The sequence below is a fragment of the Phyllobates terribilis genome, unplaced genomic scaffold (assembly GCF_046119375.1).
Source record: "Phyllobates terribilis strain yellow unplaced genomic scaffold, ASM4611937v1 Scaffold_1__5_contigs__length_1240528914, whole genome shotgun sequence".
NCBI lineage: Eukaryota > Metazoa > Chordata > Amphibia > Anura > Dendrobatidae > Phyllobates > Phyllobates terribilis.
Window position 1 is genome coordinate 767,423,317 of NW_027362761.1, and position 17,691 is coordinate 767,441,007.

Consider the following 17,691-nt stretch of genomic DNA (forward strand, 5'->3'; position numbering starts at 1 on the left):
ATCTAAAAAGAAAACATTTTTAATTAATTGCAAGTGATCCAATGTTCATGCATATGAAAGTGATTTTCAGATGTGAAGGAAGGATTTGGAAATAAAGCATGGTTTTAAGGTGCATTATTTCCTTTTGCCTGCAGATGTCACTCTTGAAATTTCTGTCATTAGAAAACATCCATTTTTAAAAAAAATGCTATATATCGTCAGAGTGAGCACATCATAAGCTATAATGTTCTCACTTTCATCAAACCTGGAATAAGGCAGATAAAATTTTTCTGGGCATTTAAAAGGGGTTCTCCATAGTTTTGGACTATTTGACAGGTTTCCTGAATATGAGCTTATTCCAAATGGGACCTCCACAGTCAGAGCTAGGATATGCCATTACCTTATGATCAGTGACTTCTCGGACTCCACCGATCCCAAGAATAAAAGACTCTCAGAACTGCTGCTTCTTCAAAGCTTTTCCAAATGAAGATGTGCTGCAGTTCCCTTGCACGGCGGGTAAATTGGTGGCTGAGGTCAGTGACACAGAAGTTGGATCCCACCAATCATATAGTAAGTGCAAATAAAAGAAATAAGTATTGAGTAAGTTAGTAAGTTCATAGTACCCCTTCAATGAGATAAGTAAAAAGAATAAAGAGTTTGTGCAGATTATTAAATACCAGACCAGGAGCGGACACAGACAGGAGAGGGCCCCAGTGCAAGAACAATATATGGGCCCTTTGCCGTCCAGTACCTCATCATAATGCACAATGCCACTTGCTTTGGTGGTAGAAATGAGCACCCTTACCCCGCGGCCCCTGTGTAGCTGCCCAGGTTGCACTAATAGAATGTCGGTTGCTGACCAGAAGTACCACAACATTAGAAGCAACAGGGAGAGTTCAAGCAAAAGAATTCCACCTCATTATTTTTTTTCTTAATATTTTTTTTTTAAAGAAAAATGTTACCTGAAAATATAATGGTTTGACTCCTTCCAATTTTTTTCCCATGGGATGCCATGTTATAACAGGAGTATATAGGTTTTCTGGTACCCAGGGCAAGAATTAAGTTTGGCGCCCCCCATCTTATGTGGTTTGAGTAGTCATCATATGACTGCTCATTCATATGTGATTTGCACACTTACAGTCACGAGCTGCTCTTCATAATGAAGAGTCACGCCATAATGACTTTTCACATCCACAGCTCGTCTCTGCAGACTTCCATCTTCTCCGGTCTTCTGCAGCACATCCCCACACGATGGCACGATAGCAGCGTGAATAGAATGCTCTTAAATAAAAATATCTGGTGTGTGCTGAGCCCCTAAGAGGGACTTCCACACACTGTCCCTCTTATGGTACATGCTCTCGACACTGCCCTCTCCTTTCCATACTGGGCCCCTCCTTCACACTGTCTTTTCACACTGTGTCCCCCTATAGTGCCCAGTCTCTATACTGTGCCTCTCATCACATTCCCGCTCCTCTGCATACTGTCCTCCCATGCTGCCCCTTCTCTATACCGCCCCCCCACTACCCAGTCTCTATTCTGTGCCCCATCCCACTATTATATATACTGTCTACTCACACTATTCCCTTCAATAGTTTCCTCACACAGTCCCCCCTTATACTGTCTCCTCACTCATACCCCCGCTCCCTATACTGTGTCTGAACCCATCCCATCCCGCTCACTCCCCATGCTGTATTTGCACCCATCTCCACCCCTTGCTCCCCATACTGTGTCTGTACCCATCCCCCCTCATATTGTTTTCTGATACATCCCCCCACCCTGCCCATACTATGTCCGCACCTATTACCCCCCTCATACTGTTTCCTCATACACTCCCCCTCACTGCCCATACTGTGTTTCCACCTATCCCCCTAGCTCCACATATTGTGTTCATAACCATTACACCCTTATACTGTTTTCACATACACTCCTCCGTTCCTCATACTGTGTTTTCACCCATCCCATCTCCCTCACTCCCCATACTGTTTCCGCACCCATCCCCCCTCACTCCCCATACTATGTCCACACCCATCCCACTTCGCTCCTCATACTGTGTCCACACCCATCCCCCTCCCTCACTCCCAATACTGTGTCTGCAGCCATCCCCCTTGCTCCCCAAACTGTATCTGCACCCATCCCCCCTCACTCCATATATTGTCTGCAACCACCCCCTCTCTCCCCATACTGTGTCTCCATCCATTGCACCCTCCCTTGCTCCAAATAGTGTCTTCTGCATTCATCCCTCTTCGCTCCTCATATTCTATCCGCACCCATTCCCCCTCCATCACTTCCAATACTGTCTGCACCCATCCCCCTTGCTCTCAATACTGTGTCTGCACCCATCCCCCTTGCTCCCAATACTGGCTGCACCTACCCCCTCACTCCCCATACTGTGTCTGCACCCATTTACCCTCTCCCTTGCTCCCAATATGGTGTCTGCACCCATTCCTCCTTGTTCCCAATACTGCATCTGCTCCCACACCCCCTTGCTCTCCATACTGTTTCTGCACCCAGTAGTATTGATAATGCAAGTTCCCTGCCCCTAGTAATATATTTACTAACCGCTCTTTTTTGCTCCTCGCTGGTCCTTCGCCATCTTGTGACAGCAGCTCCTGACTGACCAGAAGTCAGAGCCAATGGTCACAAGTTCTCAACGTAAGTCTATGAGAGCCTCGTTCTGGCCTCATTCTGGCTTTGTTCTGACTCTAATAGAGTTACATTGAGTTGTGACTTTCAGTCCGTTCAGCAACAATGGAGTGATGCGGCAGGTCACAACTGCTTGAAGATGACTGGAGCAGTGCCAAGAACAGAAGACAATGGACGGTGAGTCTAACACTAGTGGCAGGAAAGTTATATTAGTGGCACCACTCCAGTGATGAAATAAAAAAATCTGCTAGAGTGGTGCTTTAAATTAATGCATTTCAAAAATGATAACCAATTTCTTTTGTGTCTGAAATGTTTTCTTCCGTGCCCCCACTTCTAAAGAAAGATCAAATAAAATGTACTTCGCAGTTCGAGAGTCGAGACCATGGCCTCCCTTTATCAAGACTGCCTAGAAAAGGAGGAGCATGCTGGAGCCAGATGCTCCTAATTCATTAAGAGGCACACACCTCCAAATGTATCCATGTGCCTCCCCACAGTCAGAGATTGGAGTAAGATTTCAGGCTTAAAGAATGGCAAAGCTCACTCCCCTGTTCTACCCCAGCTCCACCCATTTTGGCTGAGTTTGGTGAAACTGGAAAAATGAACGCCAAAAAAAATCACAAAAGTTTTGTTAAAAAAATTAGCTGATTTTTCAAAGCTTTTTCTGGTGTAAAATTTTCATGAATCTGGACCAAACACTTTTTCAAGTCGCTTTTGATTGTGGCTACATAGCCAAATTTATCAAACTAATGCACAATATTTGAAAAATATGGTGTATCGTAAGATATTACACTGCTGTCTAAAAAGGTTACTTTGCATTTTACAACACCCCCTTACAGAAGAGTGAGTTTGCAACCTTTTTGCAACTTTCTAAAAAGTCATAAAAGTAGTAAAACTTCATTTGTATAACTAAACACACTCACATTTGAAAAGTTGTGAGAGTGGTATAAAATTGCAAAAAGTCGCACAATTTTTGCACAAAAATTGTATATGGAAGAATGTGTGATTTTTGATGCCACAAAACTAGTGCTAAAGCCATGATACATGCTCACCATAGAGCATACAAGTAACATTGTATAAGACTAGTAAAAGCCAGAAAAAATATGCTGGGATTCTCAGAATATTCAGGGGTCATCGTGACTAAATTAAACAGACTATCATACTAAATATACTAAACATACTATCATAATAAATTACCATCAACTGTAACATGACATTTTCCAAAATACAATCTACAGTATATGCATATATATACGTCTATATATACATATAGATATATATATACTGTATGTATATATTTTTTTTAGGTATTTTTGGCACAATAGAGTAACAGTCAAAATACAGCTACTATAATAATAGCGAAACACCAAACCTAGAGCATGAAAAATATTTATTAAGTTACTTATTTATGTTTAACTTACAACAATATTGCTATACTGTAATTGCAACTGAAAAGCAAAGAAAGTAAAGTGCTGTCATTTCTACAACAAATGGACACATCTATCATCTATCTATCTATCTATCTATCATCTATCTATCTATCTATCTATCTATCTATCTATCTATCTGTCTATCTATCTATCTATTACTTTTCTCTATTTTCCCAGTTATCCCAGCATTGGAGGTGACCTCTACAGGTCAGTTCTTGCACTGCCTTTGCTCCACCTCGAAGTGGGTGTGTGACTGTTAGTGTGACTTTATTAACTAACACACATAAACTCCTGCAGAATGAGAGAGTTTCCTTCAGTGCAAGACAGAAGAAACTTGGGACAAGGGAAACTTAGGAAAAACTTCCAAGTTTTGGCAAGACTACAAACCAAGCAGGACATCGTTTCTGTATTATTTTTCTTTTGTGTAGAGTTATAATTATATTTTATATTTTTATCATGTTTTCTCTTTTTTCAATGTAATCTTTTTTTTTTAAATATCAGAAGACAGGACATAAACGTTTTATAGATATATATATATTTTTGAACACTCTGGATGCGAGGAGATTGTGGAGGATTGCTGGATGTTTTTTATTCTCTTATGGTCTGACTTGCTTGTAATAGTAGAATTACTTCTGGAGCTAATTTCTACCAGATCCTATAGGAAGAAGAGCTGCTGATGTCAGTGTGAGAGGAGACTGTCAAACAGTCAGAGGATAAGGAAAGGGTATTCGGGTCACACGTGAGATCCTTGGGTTAGGCACAAGTGCACTTGCACAGGCAAAATACCAGACCACACTGGATTATAGATCTCAACTGATTCACTTAAGAAGCCTTAAATCCCTCGCTATGTCTGAGAGCAGAAAGAAGGAAGGCAAAGGTAACAAGAAAGGTAAAAAGGATCGGAAGAAAAATGAGAAAAATGAGAAAACTGAGGGAATCCCAAGTGAGTGCCATTTGCTTCTTTCTTCTCCTTGATCAAGTAATCAATGCCATAGATGTGTAGATCATTATTCTGCGCCTATGCTGTGCTGTGTAGGATATCAGTGTGCTGTCACATGCTGCTGGGATTATCCAGTCACTTACTGTGACAGTGTGCTGCTGGATAGAACATTTCATCTGCTTTCCTAACCTGCCCTCTAGTGCTGAAATGACAGATGAGATCTGGAGAAGAAGGAATTCCCTTCACTGCTGGAGAATTGCTGCATCATGTATTAATGATTTCTTATGGAGTAGGTTAGGGAGCAATAGCCAGCTGACACCAGCGACTTGGTATCTGTTAGTATCTGCTGTCTTTGCTATGGTATTTACAGCTAGAAATTAAAGTCACCTTACTTGGTACGTTTCACCACAGTGTTGTAGATCTGATTGTTGCAGATCTCATTGTTTGATGCCAATTAAAATCCACGTAAAAATTATTTTATAGTCATTAAAATTCTATATCCGATAAATGCTCTATTATTGTATAAGAACTGGGTTGTTCATCGGGACAGAAAGCAATGAAAAGTTTGGGAGACTTTAGTGTTTTTGTAAAAATAGATTTGATGCATCAATAAATAGAAGATCTGTATTCTTCATACACGCTCATTATCGGGATGATCAGAACACTTCCTACGTCACTGTAATAATGCCTCCTTTTAAGCGGTGTGAACTATTAAAGGCAGCAGAAAACCATGTTCAGACAAGTTCTTGAAGGAGATTAATCATTGACAGATGAACCTGGGCTGGTAGACGTTGTGATATTTGCGCTCTCATTTAGGATTATGTAAAAAAAAAAAAAAAAAATTTTAGGATCACGTCCGTGATTGTAAATGTAAATAATGTAGATAAACTATAACGAACTCATCTATCACTAGCATACATGTAGTCATTTTACTCATAAGGATTGCATTGTTTGTGTGCTCTGATAATCTCATGTAAAGTGTAACCATCATTTTAATTGTTATTTCATAAATCAATAGTACATATGAAAATAAGCAACTTTGTAATGTATCTTATCAGAGAAATCTGCTTCTTTCTCTGCCAGAATTGATCAGTCATTATCAAAATTCTCAATTCTAGAGACAGCTCCTTCCTCCTCCTTCCCCTCCTATCTACATGGAAGCTTATCAGCACCAACTGTCATCTATCGCAGTAATGGGAAAGTCTGGCTTCACTGATTACTGATTTTACCTCCGAATTAAGAATTTTGTTAATGACTGATCAATTTTGGCAGAGAAAAGAGCTCATTTTTCTGATAAGATATATTACAAAGTTGCTTATTTTCATGTGTACTATTGATTTATGAAATGGAAATTAAAGTGACGGTTATGCTTTAAATCCACAAATATAGGGAGTAAATTGTGCTAAATGACAAACTCAGCTCTGCTACATCTTTATATGATAATAAAAGTGTGCCCATGCTCACAAGCTGCAGATTTGTGTGTGTAAAAGGATGAATTCTGTAGTTCTGTAGACCCCATTCAGCAAATCTGCCATATGTGAATATACCAAAACTGACTTTGCTTTTGACAGTACTTTATCCCGAATGTCTTCTGCTAGAAGGACTTTGGGAAATACCTACCTCAGAGTGCTTAGAGAGTGACAGATTTACATGCGCAAAGGGTTCCCAGAGATAGACTGAGGCAATCTTATCCTAATCCTCTTTACTCATCAAGAAAGCTGCATATTCTGTAGATGTTGGGTCTATTTTCCAGAAGCAAGTTTGTGTTTTAAAGATTTGACCTTGGAAAGTCTCTACTTTTTAATTGTTATGTGTTTTATTGTTATCTTTTTTAATGTGTGCAGTTCTGATTTTACAGACTACTTACTGGAAGTAACTATAGGATTAAAGCAGCTAGAAATCTACTTTAGAATATACTGGACTAGCATTATTTGAGGATCTGATCTCAAGTATTGCTTCCTGTGGCTCAGATCTCCAAATACAGCCCCAAATCTGCTATTGCAAATTCTTCACTAGTGTATAAATCAGCACATACTTGTTCATATCTTATGTTGCACTTGTTGGTATGAACAGATCTCTGGGACCACTGCCACTGGAGGTATACTCTTCACCGATTGGGGGGCATCAAGGGATGAGGAGTAAATCCTTTGCACATACTGTGTATGAGTCCTGTGGTCACCAAAAAAAACCAGAAACAATAATAATCATAAAGTTTACAGTACTGGAATATTTCTGTAAAAATTAGGAAACTTGTGCCAAAACTTTCAGTAATGCGTTCTACCAGCCAGTACAGATGAGCTTAAAAGTTCAGGGTTCATACTGGACGGTTAGTGTCCGGTGCTAAACGCCGGACACGGACTTCTCCCAGATGTTGGCTGCATTGTTCACAGTTCCGGGGGAAGTCCGTTGCAGAGAGAGAAATTTTTTTTTTCAGCTCCAATGTTCGGGTGACAATTGTTTTCAATGGGGTTCGGGTTCTGATTCAAGTTTGGGTACAGTTCTGGTACCCGAACTTTGGAATAAATTTCAGGTCGTGTACCAGAACCCAATCTTCCACAGGTCGGCTCATCCCTAACAGCCAGCCTTATCTCTCAAGCTGAACAGTGAACCTAAAGGCGGCCTTACACATTGAACAAAGTTGAGGAAAATGGGTAATTTCAACCATAATGAGCGTTCGTAGGGTGAAACTAAACAAAACCTTTTAGCCAGCTACGCTGTAATCATTAAGAACAAAGTCGGCCATGCTTGAAGTCTTCCTCCGTTAGTAGAACAAATAATCTTTATATGAACAAACATTCCCAGTTTCGCAAGTGTCATTGAACATGTATTGACAGTGTGATTGACTCTACTAGCCAATATGGACTAAAATCTGTATGGCTGCCTTGATAAAATGATCGTTCACCTTGCAATTCTTTGTTCAATGATTGTTCAACCATCAACTTCTACTGTATATGGCCACCTTAATGACCTTAAAGAATTTATAAACTGCCTGCTGAATTGTATTGCTGTAGGCATGTCTAATTGTCTTGCATGGTGGACACAATTCAAGTCACCTACAGACATTGTCCAGACTGGGTAATATGACAGATAACAGATCCTTGGTGTATGTTAGCATAATCCACTCCATGGCAACAAGTGCCTAATTTTCCTTGGTGCCATATGTCTACTGAAGCTGTCTATGGATTGCCCTTATGGTTTTTGTTACTGTCAAAGATTTTAATCTAAAACCTTTATTTTTCCTTTCTAAATCACATTGCTTCCTTAAGGGAAGCAGCCGCTCCTTTCAGTAGCTTATCAGAATGATCTCTGTCTTGAAGATCTTGTCAGCATTGAAATCAGGACAAAACATGAGTTGAAGCCTCCAGGGCTGGCATTCCTGCGGACAATGATCTGCTCACTGAACATAAGGGAGATGGCCACAGAGTCCATCTTAGTTGCATATATAATGGATGGCAGATTTGTAAGGTAGACTAGAAGTGTTGCTTGCTGTGGCGTATCTCCTGTGTTGGTGTTTAGAACTCTTAGCTTTATTGTGCACAATGACAACATCCTTTCCTTGGCCCTTAGTAAATCCATTGCCTGGAGATAGAATTGCTGACAGCAGTCAGTCTTGGGCTTTGTTTTTTCTTTTATTTGCCTCTTTACACTGACAGTTTTTCTTTCGTTCAATATATGTGAATTGATTCAGGATCACATTCTTCATGTGTTTGCCTCAGTCATGTAACATATTGCTTTATACACTGCAGTGATATACATACAAGCATATAGAATAATTGCTGGGAGCATTTTCCATTCAGAATTTCCTGGACTTGTGAGTTTATTACAGTATGTGACATTTCACTAATTCGTCACAAGCTTGACATAGGAATGCATATTAATGGATGCTTCCACTTAGGAATTAGCTGTTAATGTTCAATTAGGTGGCTGAAACATCAGTCAATATTCGTGATACAGTCTTTTTCTTCCTGGCAGTCAAAAACAATGTCATAAACCTTTTATATATATATATATATATATATATATATATATATATATTCATTAATAATTGGCTAAATAATTTGATTTCTATTAATTAAAAAACATACCCTACACGTGCCCTCCGTTCTGCAAATGACTTGAAACTAAAATCCTCCATAATCCGAACTTCCCACTCCCGTCTCCAAGATTTCTCGCGTGCTGCGCCAATTCTCTGGAATGCACTACCCAGGACAGTTCGATTAATTCCCAATACCCACAGTTTCAAGCGAACCCTAAAAACACATTTCTTTAGACTGGCGTATCACCTAAACACACTCTGTCCATCCCAGCTTTCCCCCATATTAAAATCTTCTTCAACTTCGGGTTCAAACCAACCATGCACATAAAAGCCTCTGTCAGGACTGCACACATACTGGCTGGCGACCAGTCCATGTATTATTATTTATCCTATTCAGTATATCAAGGCTGCATTATACAATATATGTACTTTTTACCTTTTGTATCTCCCCCACTTCCTCATAGACTGTAAGCTCGCGAGCAGGGCCCTCACTCCGTTCGATATGAGATATGCTTATTCTGTATTGTCTGTATAAGTCCCCCCTAAAATTTGTAAAGTGCTGCGGAATATGTTGGCGCTATAAAAATAAACTATTATTATTATTATTATTATTATAATTAAAAAACATTAAACAATTAGTCGCTCTTTTTGACTGTCCAAAAAACAGGAAGGATTGATTAGACCTCAGCAATCTTAGGGTGTAATTATAGGGGGGCAGAGGTCACTGTCACACCAAGGCATTGGAGGTTTTTGTTGCATTTGACAAGACCAGTGCTCTAAATTACATATTTTGCATTAGCCCTATGAGCTTCAAAATAAAGCTCTGTAAGTAATCATTGCTTTCCACCTTCATGGGCCCAGTGTATAACTGATCTAAAAGTAAAAGCATTGTCTGATGTGAAGATCCTATCTTTACTCAAAAGGAGGCATTAGACAAGCACCATAGTGTCCTAGCACATTTAGAAGGTCTATCTGCACACACTATAAAACCCTAAGCATGCTAATTAATTGATGGTCCTATAAGCCAGTATGGCTGAATCAGTGGCAAATGTCACCATTACTCTAGAGCAAATGTAAAAATAGAAATTCCAGGGTAGATCCAAAAGTAAAAGAAGATTAAGTTTATTCACAAAGTAGTTAAAATACACAGCAGCAACACCACCAGCTAGTGTGAATACCAACGCGTTTCGACCACCTAAGGGGTCTTACTCATGGCTGTTTGCTGAAAACACGATGGTGCTATTTAAAAGAAAAAAACACTAGAGCAGGGATGTCAAACTCAAACACACAGAGGGCCAAAATAAAAAACTTGGACAAAGTCGAGGGCCAACCAGTATACAGTATAATGGACTGACATAGTCCTCCATGCAGAATAATGGGCCCCACATTGTCCTCCATGCAGTATAATGGGTCCACATAGTCCTCCATGCAGTATGATGGGCTCCACATAGTCCTCCATACAGTATAATGGGCCCCACACAGTCCTCCATACACTATAATGACTCCACATAGTCCTCTATACAGAATAATGGTCCCCACATAGTCCTCTACACATAATAATGGGTTCCACATAGTGCTCCATACGGAATAATGGGCCCAACATAGTCCTCCATGCAGAATGCTGAGCCCACATTGTCCTCCATACAGTATTATGGGCACCACATAGTCCTCTATACAGAATAATGGGCTCAACATAGTCCTCCATATAGAGTTATTGGCACCACATAGTCCCCTATACAGTATAATAGGCACTACACAGTCCTCCATACAGTGTAATGGGCCCCACATAGTCCTCCATACAGAATAATGGGCACCACATAGTCCTCCATACAGTATAATGGGTACCACATAGTGCTCCATACAGAATAATGAGCCCCACATAGTCCTCCATACAGAATAATGGGCCCCACATAGTCCTCCATGCACAATAGTGGCCCCACATAGTCCTCCATACAGAATAATGGGCCCCACATAGTACTCCATACAGAATAATGATTACCACATAGTGCTCCATACAGAATAATGGGCCCCACATAGTACTCCATACAGTATAATGATTACCACATAGTGCTCCATACAGAATAATGAGCCCCACATAGTCCTCCACACCGAATAATGGCCCCACATAGTCCTCCATACAGTATAATGGCCCCCACATAGTCCTCCACACAGAATAATGGCCCCACATAGTCCTCCATACAGTATAATGGTCCCACATAGGAGAGGTGGTTTTGGTGTCACGGGTCAAGTGAAACCACCCTGTGGGCCAGATTTGGGCCATGGGCCAGAGTTTGACATGTATGCTCTAGAGATTGTATGGCTGTCTGTGTAAATATGATTTATATATATAAATAGAGATAGATGATGATAGGTGACCACCATGCATGATGCCAAGAAGCTATAACAAGTATAAAATAAAATGTATAAATCTATAAATAAGGCTAAATTAAATCTAACTTGTGTGCCCAGCCAAATATGTGGGGTGAGTACAAGAAGGCAATAAAGTAAGATGTTCAGTTTTGGTTTCATGTATCCCTATTGTAGTATTGTAGGAAAAACTCCAATTTTGGCCTGTATTTTAGGACTAAGAATCTAAACCGCCCCATTGCCAACATTATTCCTCCAAAAATCCATATTTCATATAGCAGACATTTATTCTAGCATTCCCAGTAGGAACTAGAAATCTAATTGCCTTATAGTTTCTTATTTTACAGTATTTAATGCTAGGAACTGGTGTTCAGCTCGTAACTTCCAGTATTTACCGACCATCAGTCTGTGGTTTATTGACCATAGAAACACGTCGTTGGCCTATGCTTTTGATTCTTAACTAGTAAACCTAATAATCCTACTCAAAAGCCAATGGGGAAAAGTTATGCCCTATAAACACAAATCTATTTACTGATAAATGATCTTGTAAAAAAATTGTCAATAGCAATTTATTCACTTAGCAGCTCAGCCTGAAGCATTGTATCGGCTACTCCGCATCTGATGATAGCGTGGTACCGGTAGTGGGTAATAGTTTACAAGCAGTAACATGTTAAAGCACATAGGCCCAGAGTAAGAAAAAAAAAAGATTATGTAGATTGATAATATTACAATATATTAAGTATTTTACAATATAATGCTTTATTGTTGTTGATCTTTCGAAAAACAAAATCCTTACAAGAAAAAAGGGAAATAGAAAACGAAGCAAAACATTTCATATTGGAACTTGTTTGCTCTGCGCTTCTTGGTTGTTTCATAAAAATACGCATATGACACAAAGAGAAACATTCACCTCCCTGATTATGGTCATAAAATATAAAAATAGCATAGAAGTTAAAAAGAAACATCTAACAGGTTTCAAAGTAAAATAGTTACTGTCTAATTAAGAAAGTCCTTTGAAGTACTTAATAATGTTAACGCCTGTCGATAAAAGTATTCGAGAGGCAACCAATGCTGTCGACTTCTCAATGTTTTCAAAGAGGAATAGGAAAATGATAAAGCAATGTTTTTAATATAGATGTAAAACATTTTTTTAATACATACGATATCACCTGATTGTTGCTTATAGAATTGGTTTATTTTGGATATGATTATTGGATGCCTATTTTGATTTCAGTCTTCAGAGATATGAAATGATGAGATAGCTGTGGTTGGTAGGAAATATTATGGAGACATAGTAAAGGCAATCATATTTTTTTTATTATTGATCGATTTTAATCTTGAAGTATTCTATAACTGTTATTTTAGCATTACACACATGAATTGATGTTGCTTGAAAAAAATCTTTTGACTTGGAGAAGCGTAAAATGCAGTTGAATAAGTAATGTGCACTTTCACTGAAATCCCTTAAAGGGATTTTCCAGGCTTAAAGGGAATCTGTCAACATGTTTTTGCTATTTAATCTGAGAGTAGCATAATGTAGGGGCAGAAACTCTGATTCTAATGATGTATCACTTACTGGGCTGTGTGTTGTTTTAATAAAATCAGCAGGGGATTATCAGTAGACGACTAGTTGTCTTTTGCCATGTTGTCCTCCTGTCCTGTGTAACCTCACCTCCACAACTGACTGGCTGCTTTCTGTCAATATTCAGTGTACACAGAAAGAGGCCAATCAGTGGAATGGGTGAGGTTACACAGGGCTCATCTTTCAGAGATCTGGTAGATCTGCAGCAGAATAAACTGTGATTTTATCAAGATGACAGCACACAGACTATTACGTGATAAATCATTGGGAATCACTGCCCCTACATCATGCCGCTCTTAGATTATATAGCATATGTTGACAGATTCCCTTTAACATATTGATGATCTATATCACCGATCAGCTCTTTTCAGCTCTGGTGACAATAGGAGCTTCAATAGGAGATGAGCTCCAGTTCCTGGAATGACAACTGCATAGTGAATGGAGATGTGCTGTTCAGCTGAAAACAGCTGATTGGTCACAGATCTGATTTAATGATCTATCTTTACGAAAATTCATATATATACATAGTAAGTCTGGAAAGTATCGTTAAAGGGCTTGTCAACTAGTTTCATATTGACGACCTATCCATCCATGAGATAGATCATCAATGTAAGATCGATGAGGGTCCAACACCCTGATCCCCAATTCAGTGACTGGATGTAAACAGTGTACAAAACTGAACATTTAATCCAATTGAAGAGAATAGGAGCTGATCTATAGAACTTGGCACTAAATAGTGTACAGAGCTGTGGTGTTTCCTTAAACAGTTTACATCTGGCTGTAGCCAGAGGTGATAATAGATGAACTAGGGAGTGCCACGTGTCAGAGCCGTACTGATCCTATATTGAACCTAGGGATAGGTCCTCTATATAAAAGTGGTGGCCAATCCCTTTAAAGGGGTATTCCCATCTCCAAGATCCTATCCCAATATGTAGTAGGTGTAATAATGGTAATATTAGCAAATATCTCCAATTAGAAATGTAGTATAGTTTTTCTGATTCGCTATGTCTCTTTCCTCATGTGCAGGCATCGCAGGACCTTAGGTATCCATGGTTACGTCCACTGATAAAGTCACAGTTAGTTAGCTAGTTAATGGTCGTAACCATGGATACCGAAGGTCCTGCGATGCCTGCACATGAGGCAAGAGACGTAGCGAATCAAAAATACTATACTACATTTCTAATTGAAGAGATTTGCTAATATTATTATTATTATTATTACACCTACTACATATTGGGATAGGATCTTGGAGATGGGATTACCCCTTTAAGTACAGTACATAAAAGTATTTTCTGAAGCAGATACAACTGTCAATGAGACATCAACTAAATCCACTGTTGCGCCAAAGTGCTAACAGCTCAGCGTGCTTGCTAATCTTTCTATATCCTTCTGAGTATTGTTCTTGAAAAAAAAATTGGCGTGTGTGTGGCCACTCCCATGTATTTTTTATTATTAAATGTGTGTATACATGCATGTAATGCAGTGTGAGTGTATTAATATACTCACCTACCGCTGCTCTTTCCGGTGTCCAGCACCGTTCCGCTCCTCTTCTCAGTGACGTCACCGCAATTGCAACTCGCCGGCTCACTCTATGCTCTATGCGTGAGTCAAAAGTCTCTTTTACACCGAAAGCCTTCAGAGACTCATTCTGATCCTCCATAGACTTATGTTGTAAAAGCCTCTTTTGGGTCATGTAGAGTACAGTGTGACCCGGAGGGTCTAAAGAGCGGTGACGTAACTGAATAGAGGAAAAGAACTGCGCTTGGATCCCGGAGAGAGCAGCGGTAGGTGAGTATATTAATACTCTCAAAATACATAACATGCACATATACACACATTTAATAAAAAATATACATGGGAGAGCTTCTTTAAATGATCCATTTACAGTATGCATGATGATATAGATGACAGTTGCAGGGAATTCAGTTTTTACTGCTAACGCTCTATTTCTACAGTATATGAACCTTACGGTGAAATGTCACAGTATGCCACAATAGATCCTCTTGTGCCCCACCCTGATTTAAAAGTCATACAATATTTTTGCCTTTATAGCCATGGGCCTCCTAAACCCATAGGGCCTTAATTTGCCTAACACACAAATTACAGTATAAATTAGATAGTTTACTACGTAATGTATAAGCTTATAAGCTCTGGGGGTGGACAGAAAAGGTGGAAGAGTAAGTAAGAAGCGCTAAAACTATCAGATGAAATAATGTTGTAGCAGAAAAAGAATACTTTAGACCAGGCCATGAATCTGATGTTATTTTCCGACTCCAAGTGCATAGAAAGTTGGGTGCATAGAAGTCCAGATGGACTACAAGAAAGGTCCAAATATTAATGAAGTGACAGTTAGCAGTACTCTTATGTATAGATGGGTGTGATCATACTAAATTATTTGTATATGTTCATAAGGATATTAGACAAACAATTAAGAAACAAGTTATTAAAGGAGTGCTCTAATCTTCTACCTTCAGGAGCACACGGCTCCTCTGCCTCCTAGCTTCCTGGTTGCCGGTGGCAGTGTGCTCCTGAAGATTAACAGTTCGAATCAATGCTCTTCCATGCTTCTAGCAGTGGAAGTTTTGCAGCTTTCTGCAGCATTGGAGAAGCGCAGTGTCACTGAAGCTGGCCGGATTCAGCAATACGACTAGCTTTAGAGTGGTACTTGCAATCTCCAAAGCATAGAGCCTGTAAGTGGCAGCGGCGTGTGCTCCTTGCTTAGGTACCAGGCAATTCTAAGACTGAACAGTGGCTGATGACCTAGGCAATGAACTGTAAATTATTGCATTAAATATCGTCTCCATTTTTGAGAATCAAGAGGATCTATCTATATAATTGTCTTATCCCGTCTGTCTGTCTGTCTGTCCAGGAAATCCTGCGTCGCTGATTGGTCCAGCCGCGGCCAATCAGCGAGCGGCATTTCACAAAAAGATGGCGGCCGTTAGCGGCTGATCTGCCGCACGGAGGTGAGCGGCGATGCAGCCGTCTGCTCGCAGCATACGTCCCCCGACCGGAGGCGCTCCTGACCCCCATGCGACGGTAAAAGTGACGCCCCTCCCTTCTTCCCTCCTCTACTCTCTCCTCCCCTCCTCTCCTCCTGTCCCTCCCCCTGCTCGCTCAGGACCCCGGCACCCGGCGCCATACTTACCTCTCCCCTCCCCTCCCCCCCCCCGCTCGCTCAGGACCCCGGCACCCGGCGTCATATTTACCCCTCCCCGTGCCTGCGCAGCAGCTCCTGTGTCTTCCGCTGCTGCTGTGTGACGTGTCAGGTCAGAGGGCGCGGTGACGTCTTTACACCGCGCTCTCTCCTGACCGGTCACAGCGCACAGTGGGAACATGCGGGCTACGCTGGAGTCCAGAGGAGCAGCTGACAAGTGAGGTGAGTATTGGATTTTTATTTTTTTTTATTGTATGGGGCCATAGGACATTAAATGGTGGGGTGGGGAAGTGTGACATCGTGGAGGGGCCATTATAAGGGAAGGGGGATGTGACATCCTCCATGGGGCACTATGGGGGGATGTGACATCCTGCATGGGGTATTATATAGAGGGGATGTGACATCCTGCATGGGGCATTATAAGGGAGGGGTGGATGTCACATCCTGCATGGGGCACTCTGGGGGGGATGTGACATCCTGCATGGGGTATTATAAGGGAGGGGGGGATGTCACATCCAGCATGGGGCATTATAACGGATGGGGGATGTGACATCCTGCATGGCGCATTATATGGGGGGGGGAGTCACATCCTGCATGGTGCATATTCTAGAATACCCGATGCGTTAGAATCGGGCAACCATCTAGTTTTTAATAAGAGGTAAAGTTGTTTGTTTTTACAAGTACTTTGCAATTTTAACCATTTGAGAACTTGAGACAATCCCTTTAAATCATTTCCCATTGTTAGATGTGGGTGAACTTGACAAATACTTTATTCAATCAAGTTCTAAAAATGGCTAATTTTTTTTAATGAAAATTAAGAACCTAGCAAATCTATTGACTTATTTCTGTTCTCTTGTAACATGCTGAAACTGCCCATGAACAGGTAATTTAACTCACTTTTTTTATTTAAGATTTTGCTGCCATCTTGTGGTTCAGATAATTTTATATCAATTCTCTCCATTTATTACATAGGAGTGAACTTTTAATGCTCTCTGACAGAAAAGTAGTTTCTAACTGGCAAGCAAAATCCATTTATAAATTGGAAGATCGACAACTTTGTTTCTCAATGCACTTTTTGGCTAGTTAAGTAGTGAAATGCAAGGGTTATGAGACCGCAAATTTCTATAGTTTCTTTATGACTAAATCCCTGGAGAGGAACGCCATTTCCCACTTCCAAATGATGTGGAACAAATCAGTTTTATCTTGCTTGTCCTAGCTCCATAACTTTTGCATCTTCATTCTGTATGGTACTTAGGGAGATTGCAAGTACAGGTGGTGGAAAAACTGAGAGCTAGTATTACAAATTGCTGAAAATTGACAGCAGGCGCTCTGCATGACATCATGAAGCTACTATGCTAAATGAAATCTTCACAAAAAAGAAGGCTGATATTTTTGGCTTTCATTCTAGGACACCAGCGGAGTAATTCTTGGCTTTACTTTAGAATTGCATGGTACATATTGTGGAATGATCATGGTGTACAGTGAAGAGGGACCATACAGTCAGTTTTCCCAGCTCTCAAAACAGCTTCCAAATTTGTTTACTGCACAGAATCTAACATC

The 17,691-nt window shown here is 40.3% G+C and overlaps 1 protein-coding gene across 5 annotated transcripts in view; it reads left to right on the top strand.

The window, feature by feature from the left end:
- NRG1 (neuregulin 1) overlaps positions 1–17,691 on the top strand; it is a 1,026,251-nt gene that overhangs the window by 876,579 nt on the left and 131,981 nt on the right. The window contains exon 1 of one of the 5 annotated variants that reach the window (XM_073636962.1): positions 4,319–4,992. The exons of the other annotated variants lie outside the window; for them this stretch is intronic. Within the exon in view, the coding sequence (XP_073493063.1) occupies positions 4,896–4,992 (97 nt within the window). The 5' untranslated portion in view covers positions 4,319–4,895. Of the gene's footprint in view, positions 1–4,318; positions 4,993–17,691 lie in introns of those variants that run through there. 5 annotated transcript variants of the gene reach the window in all.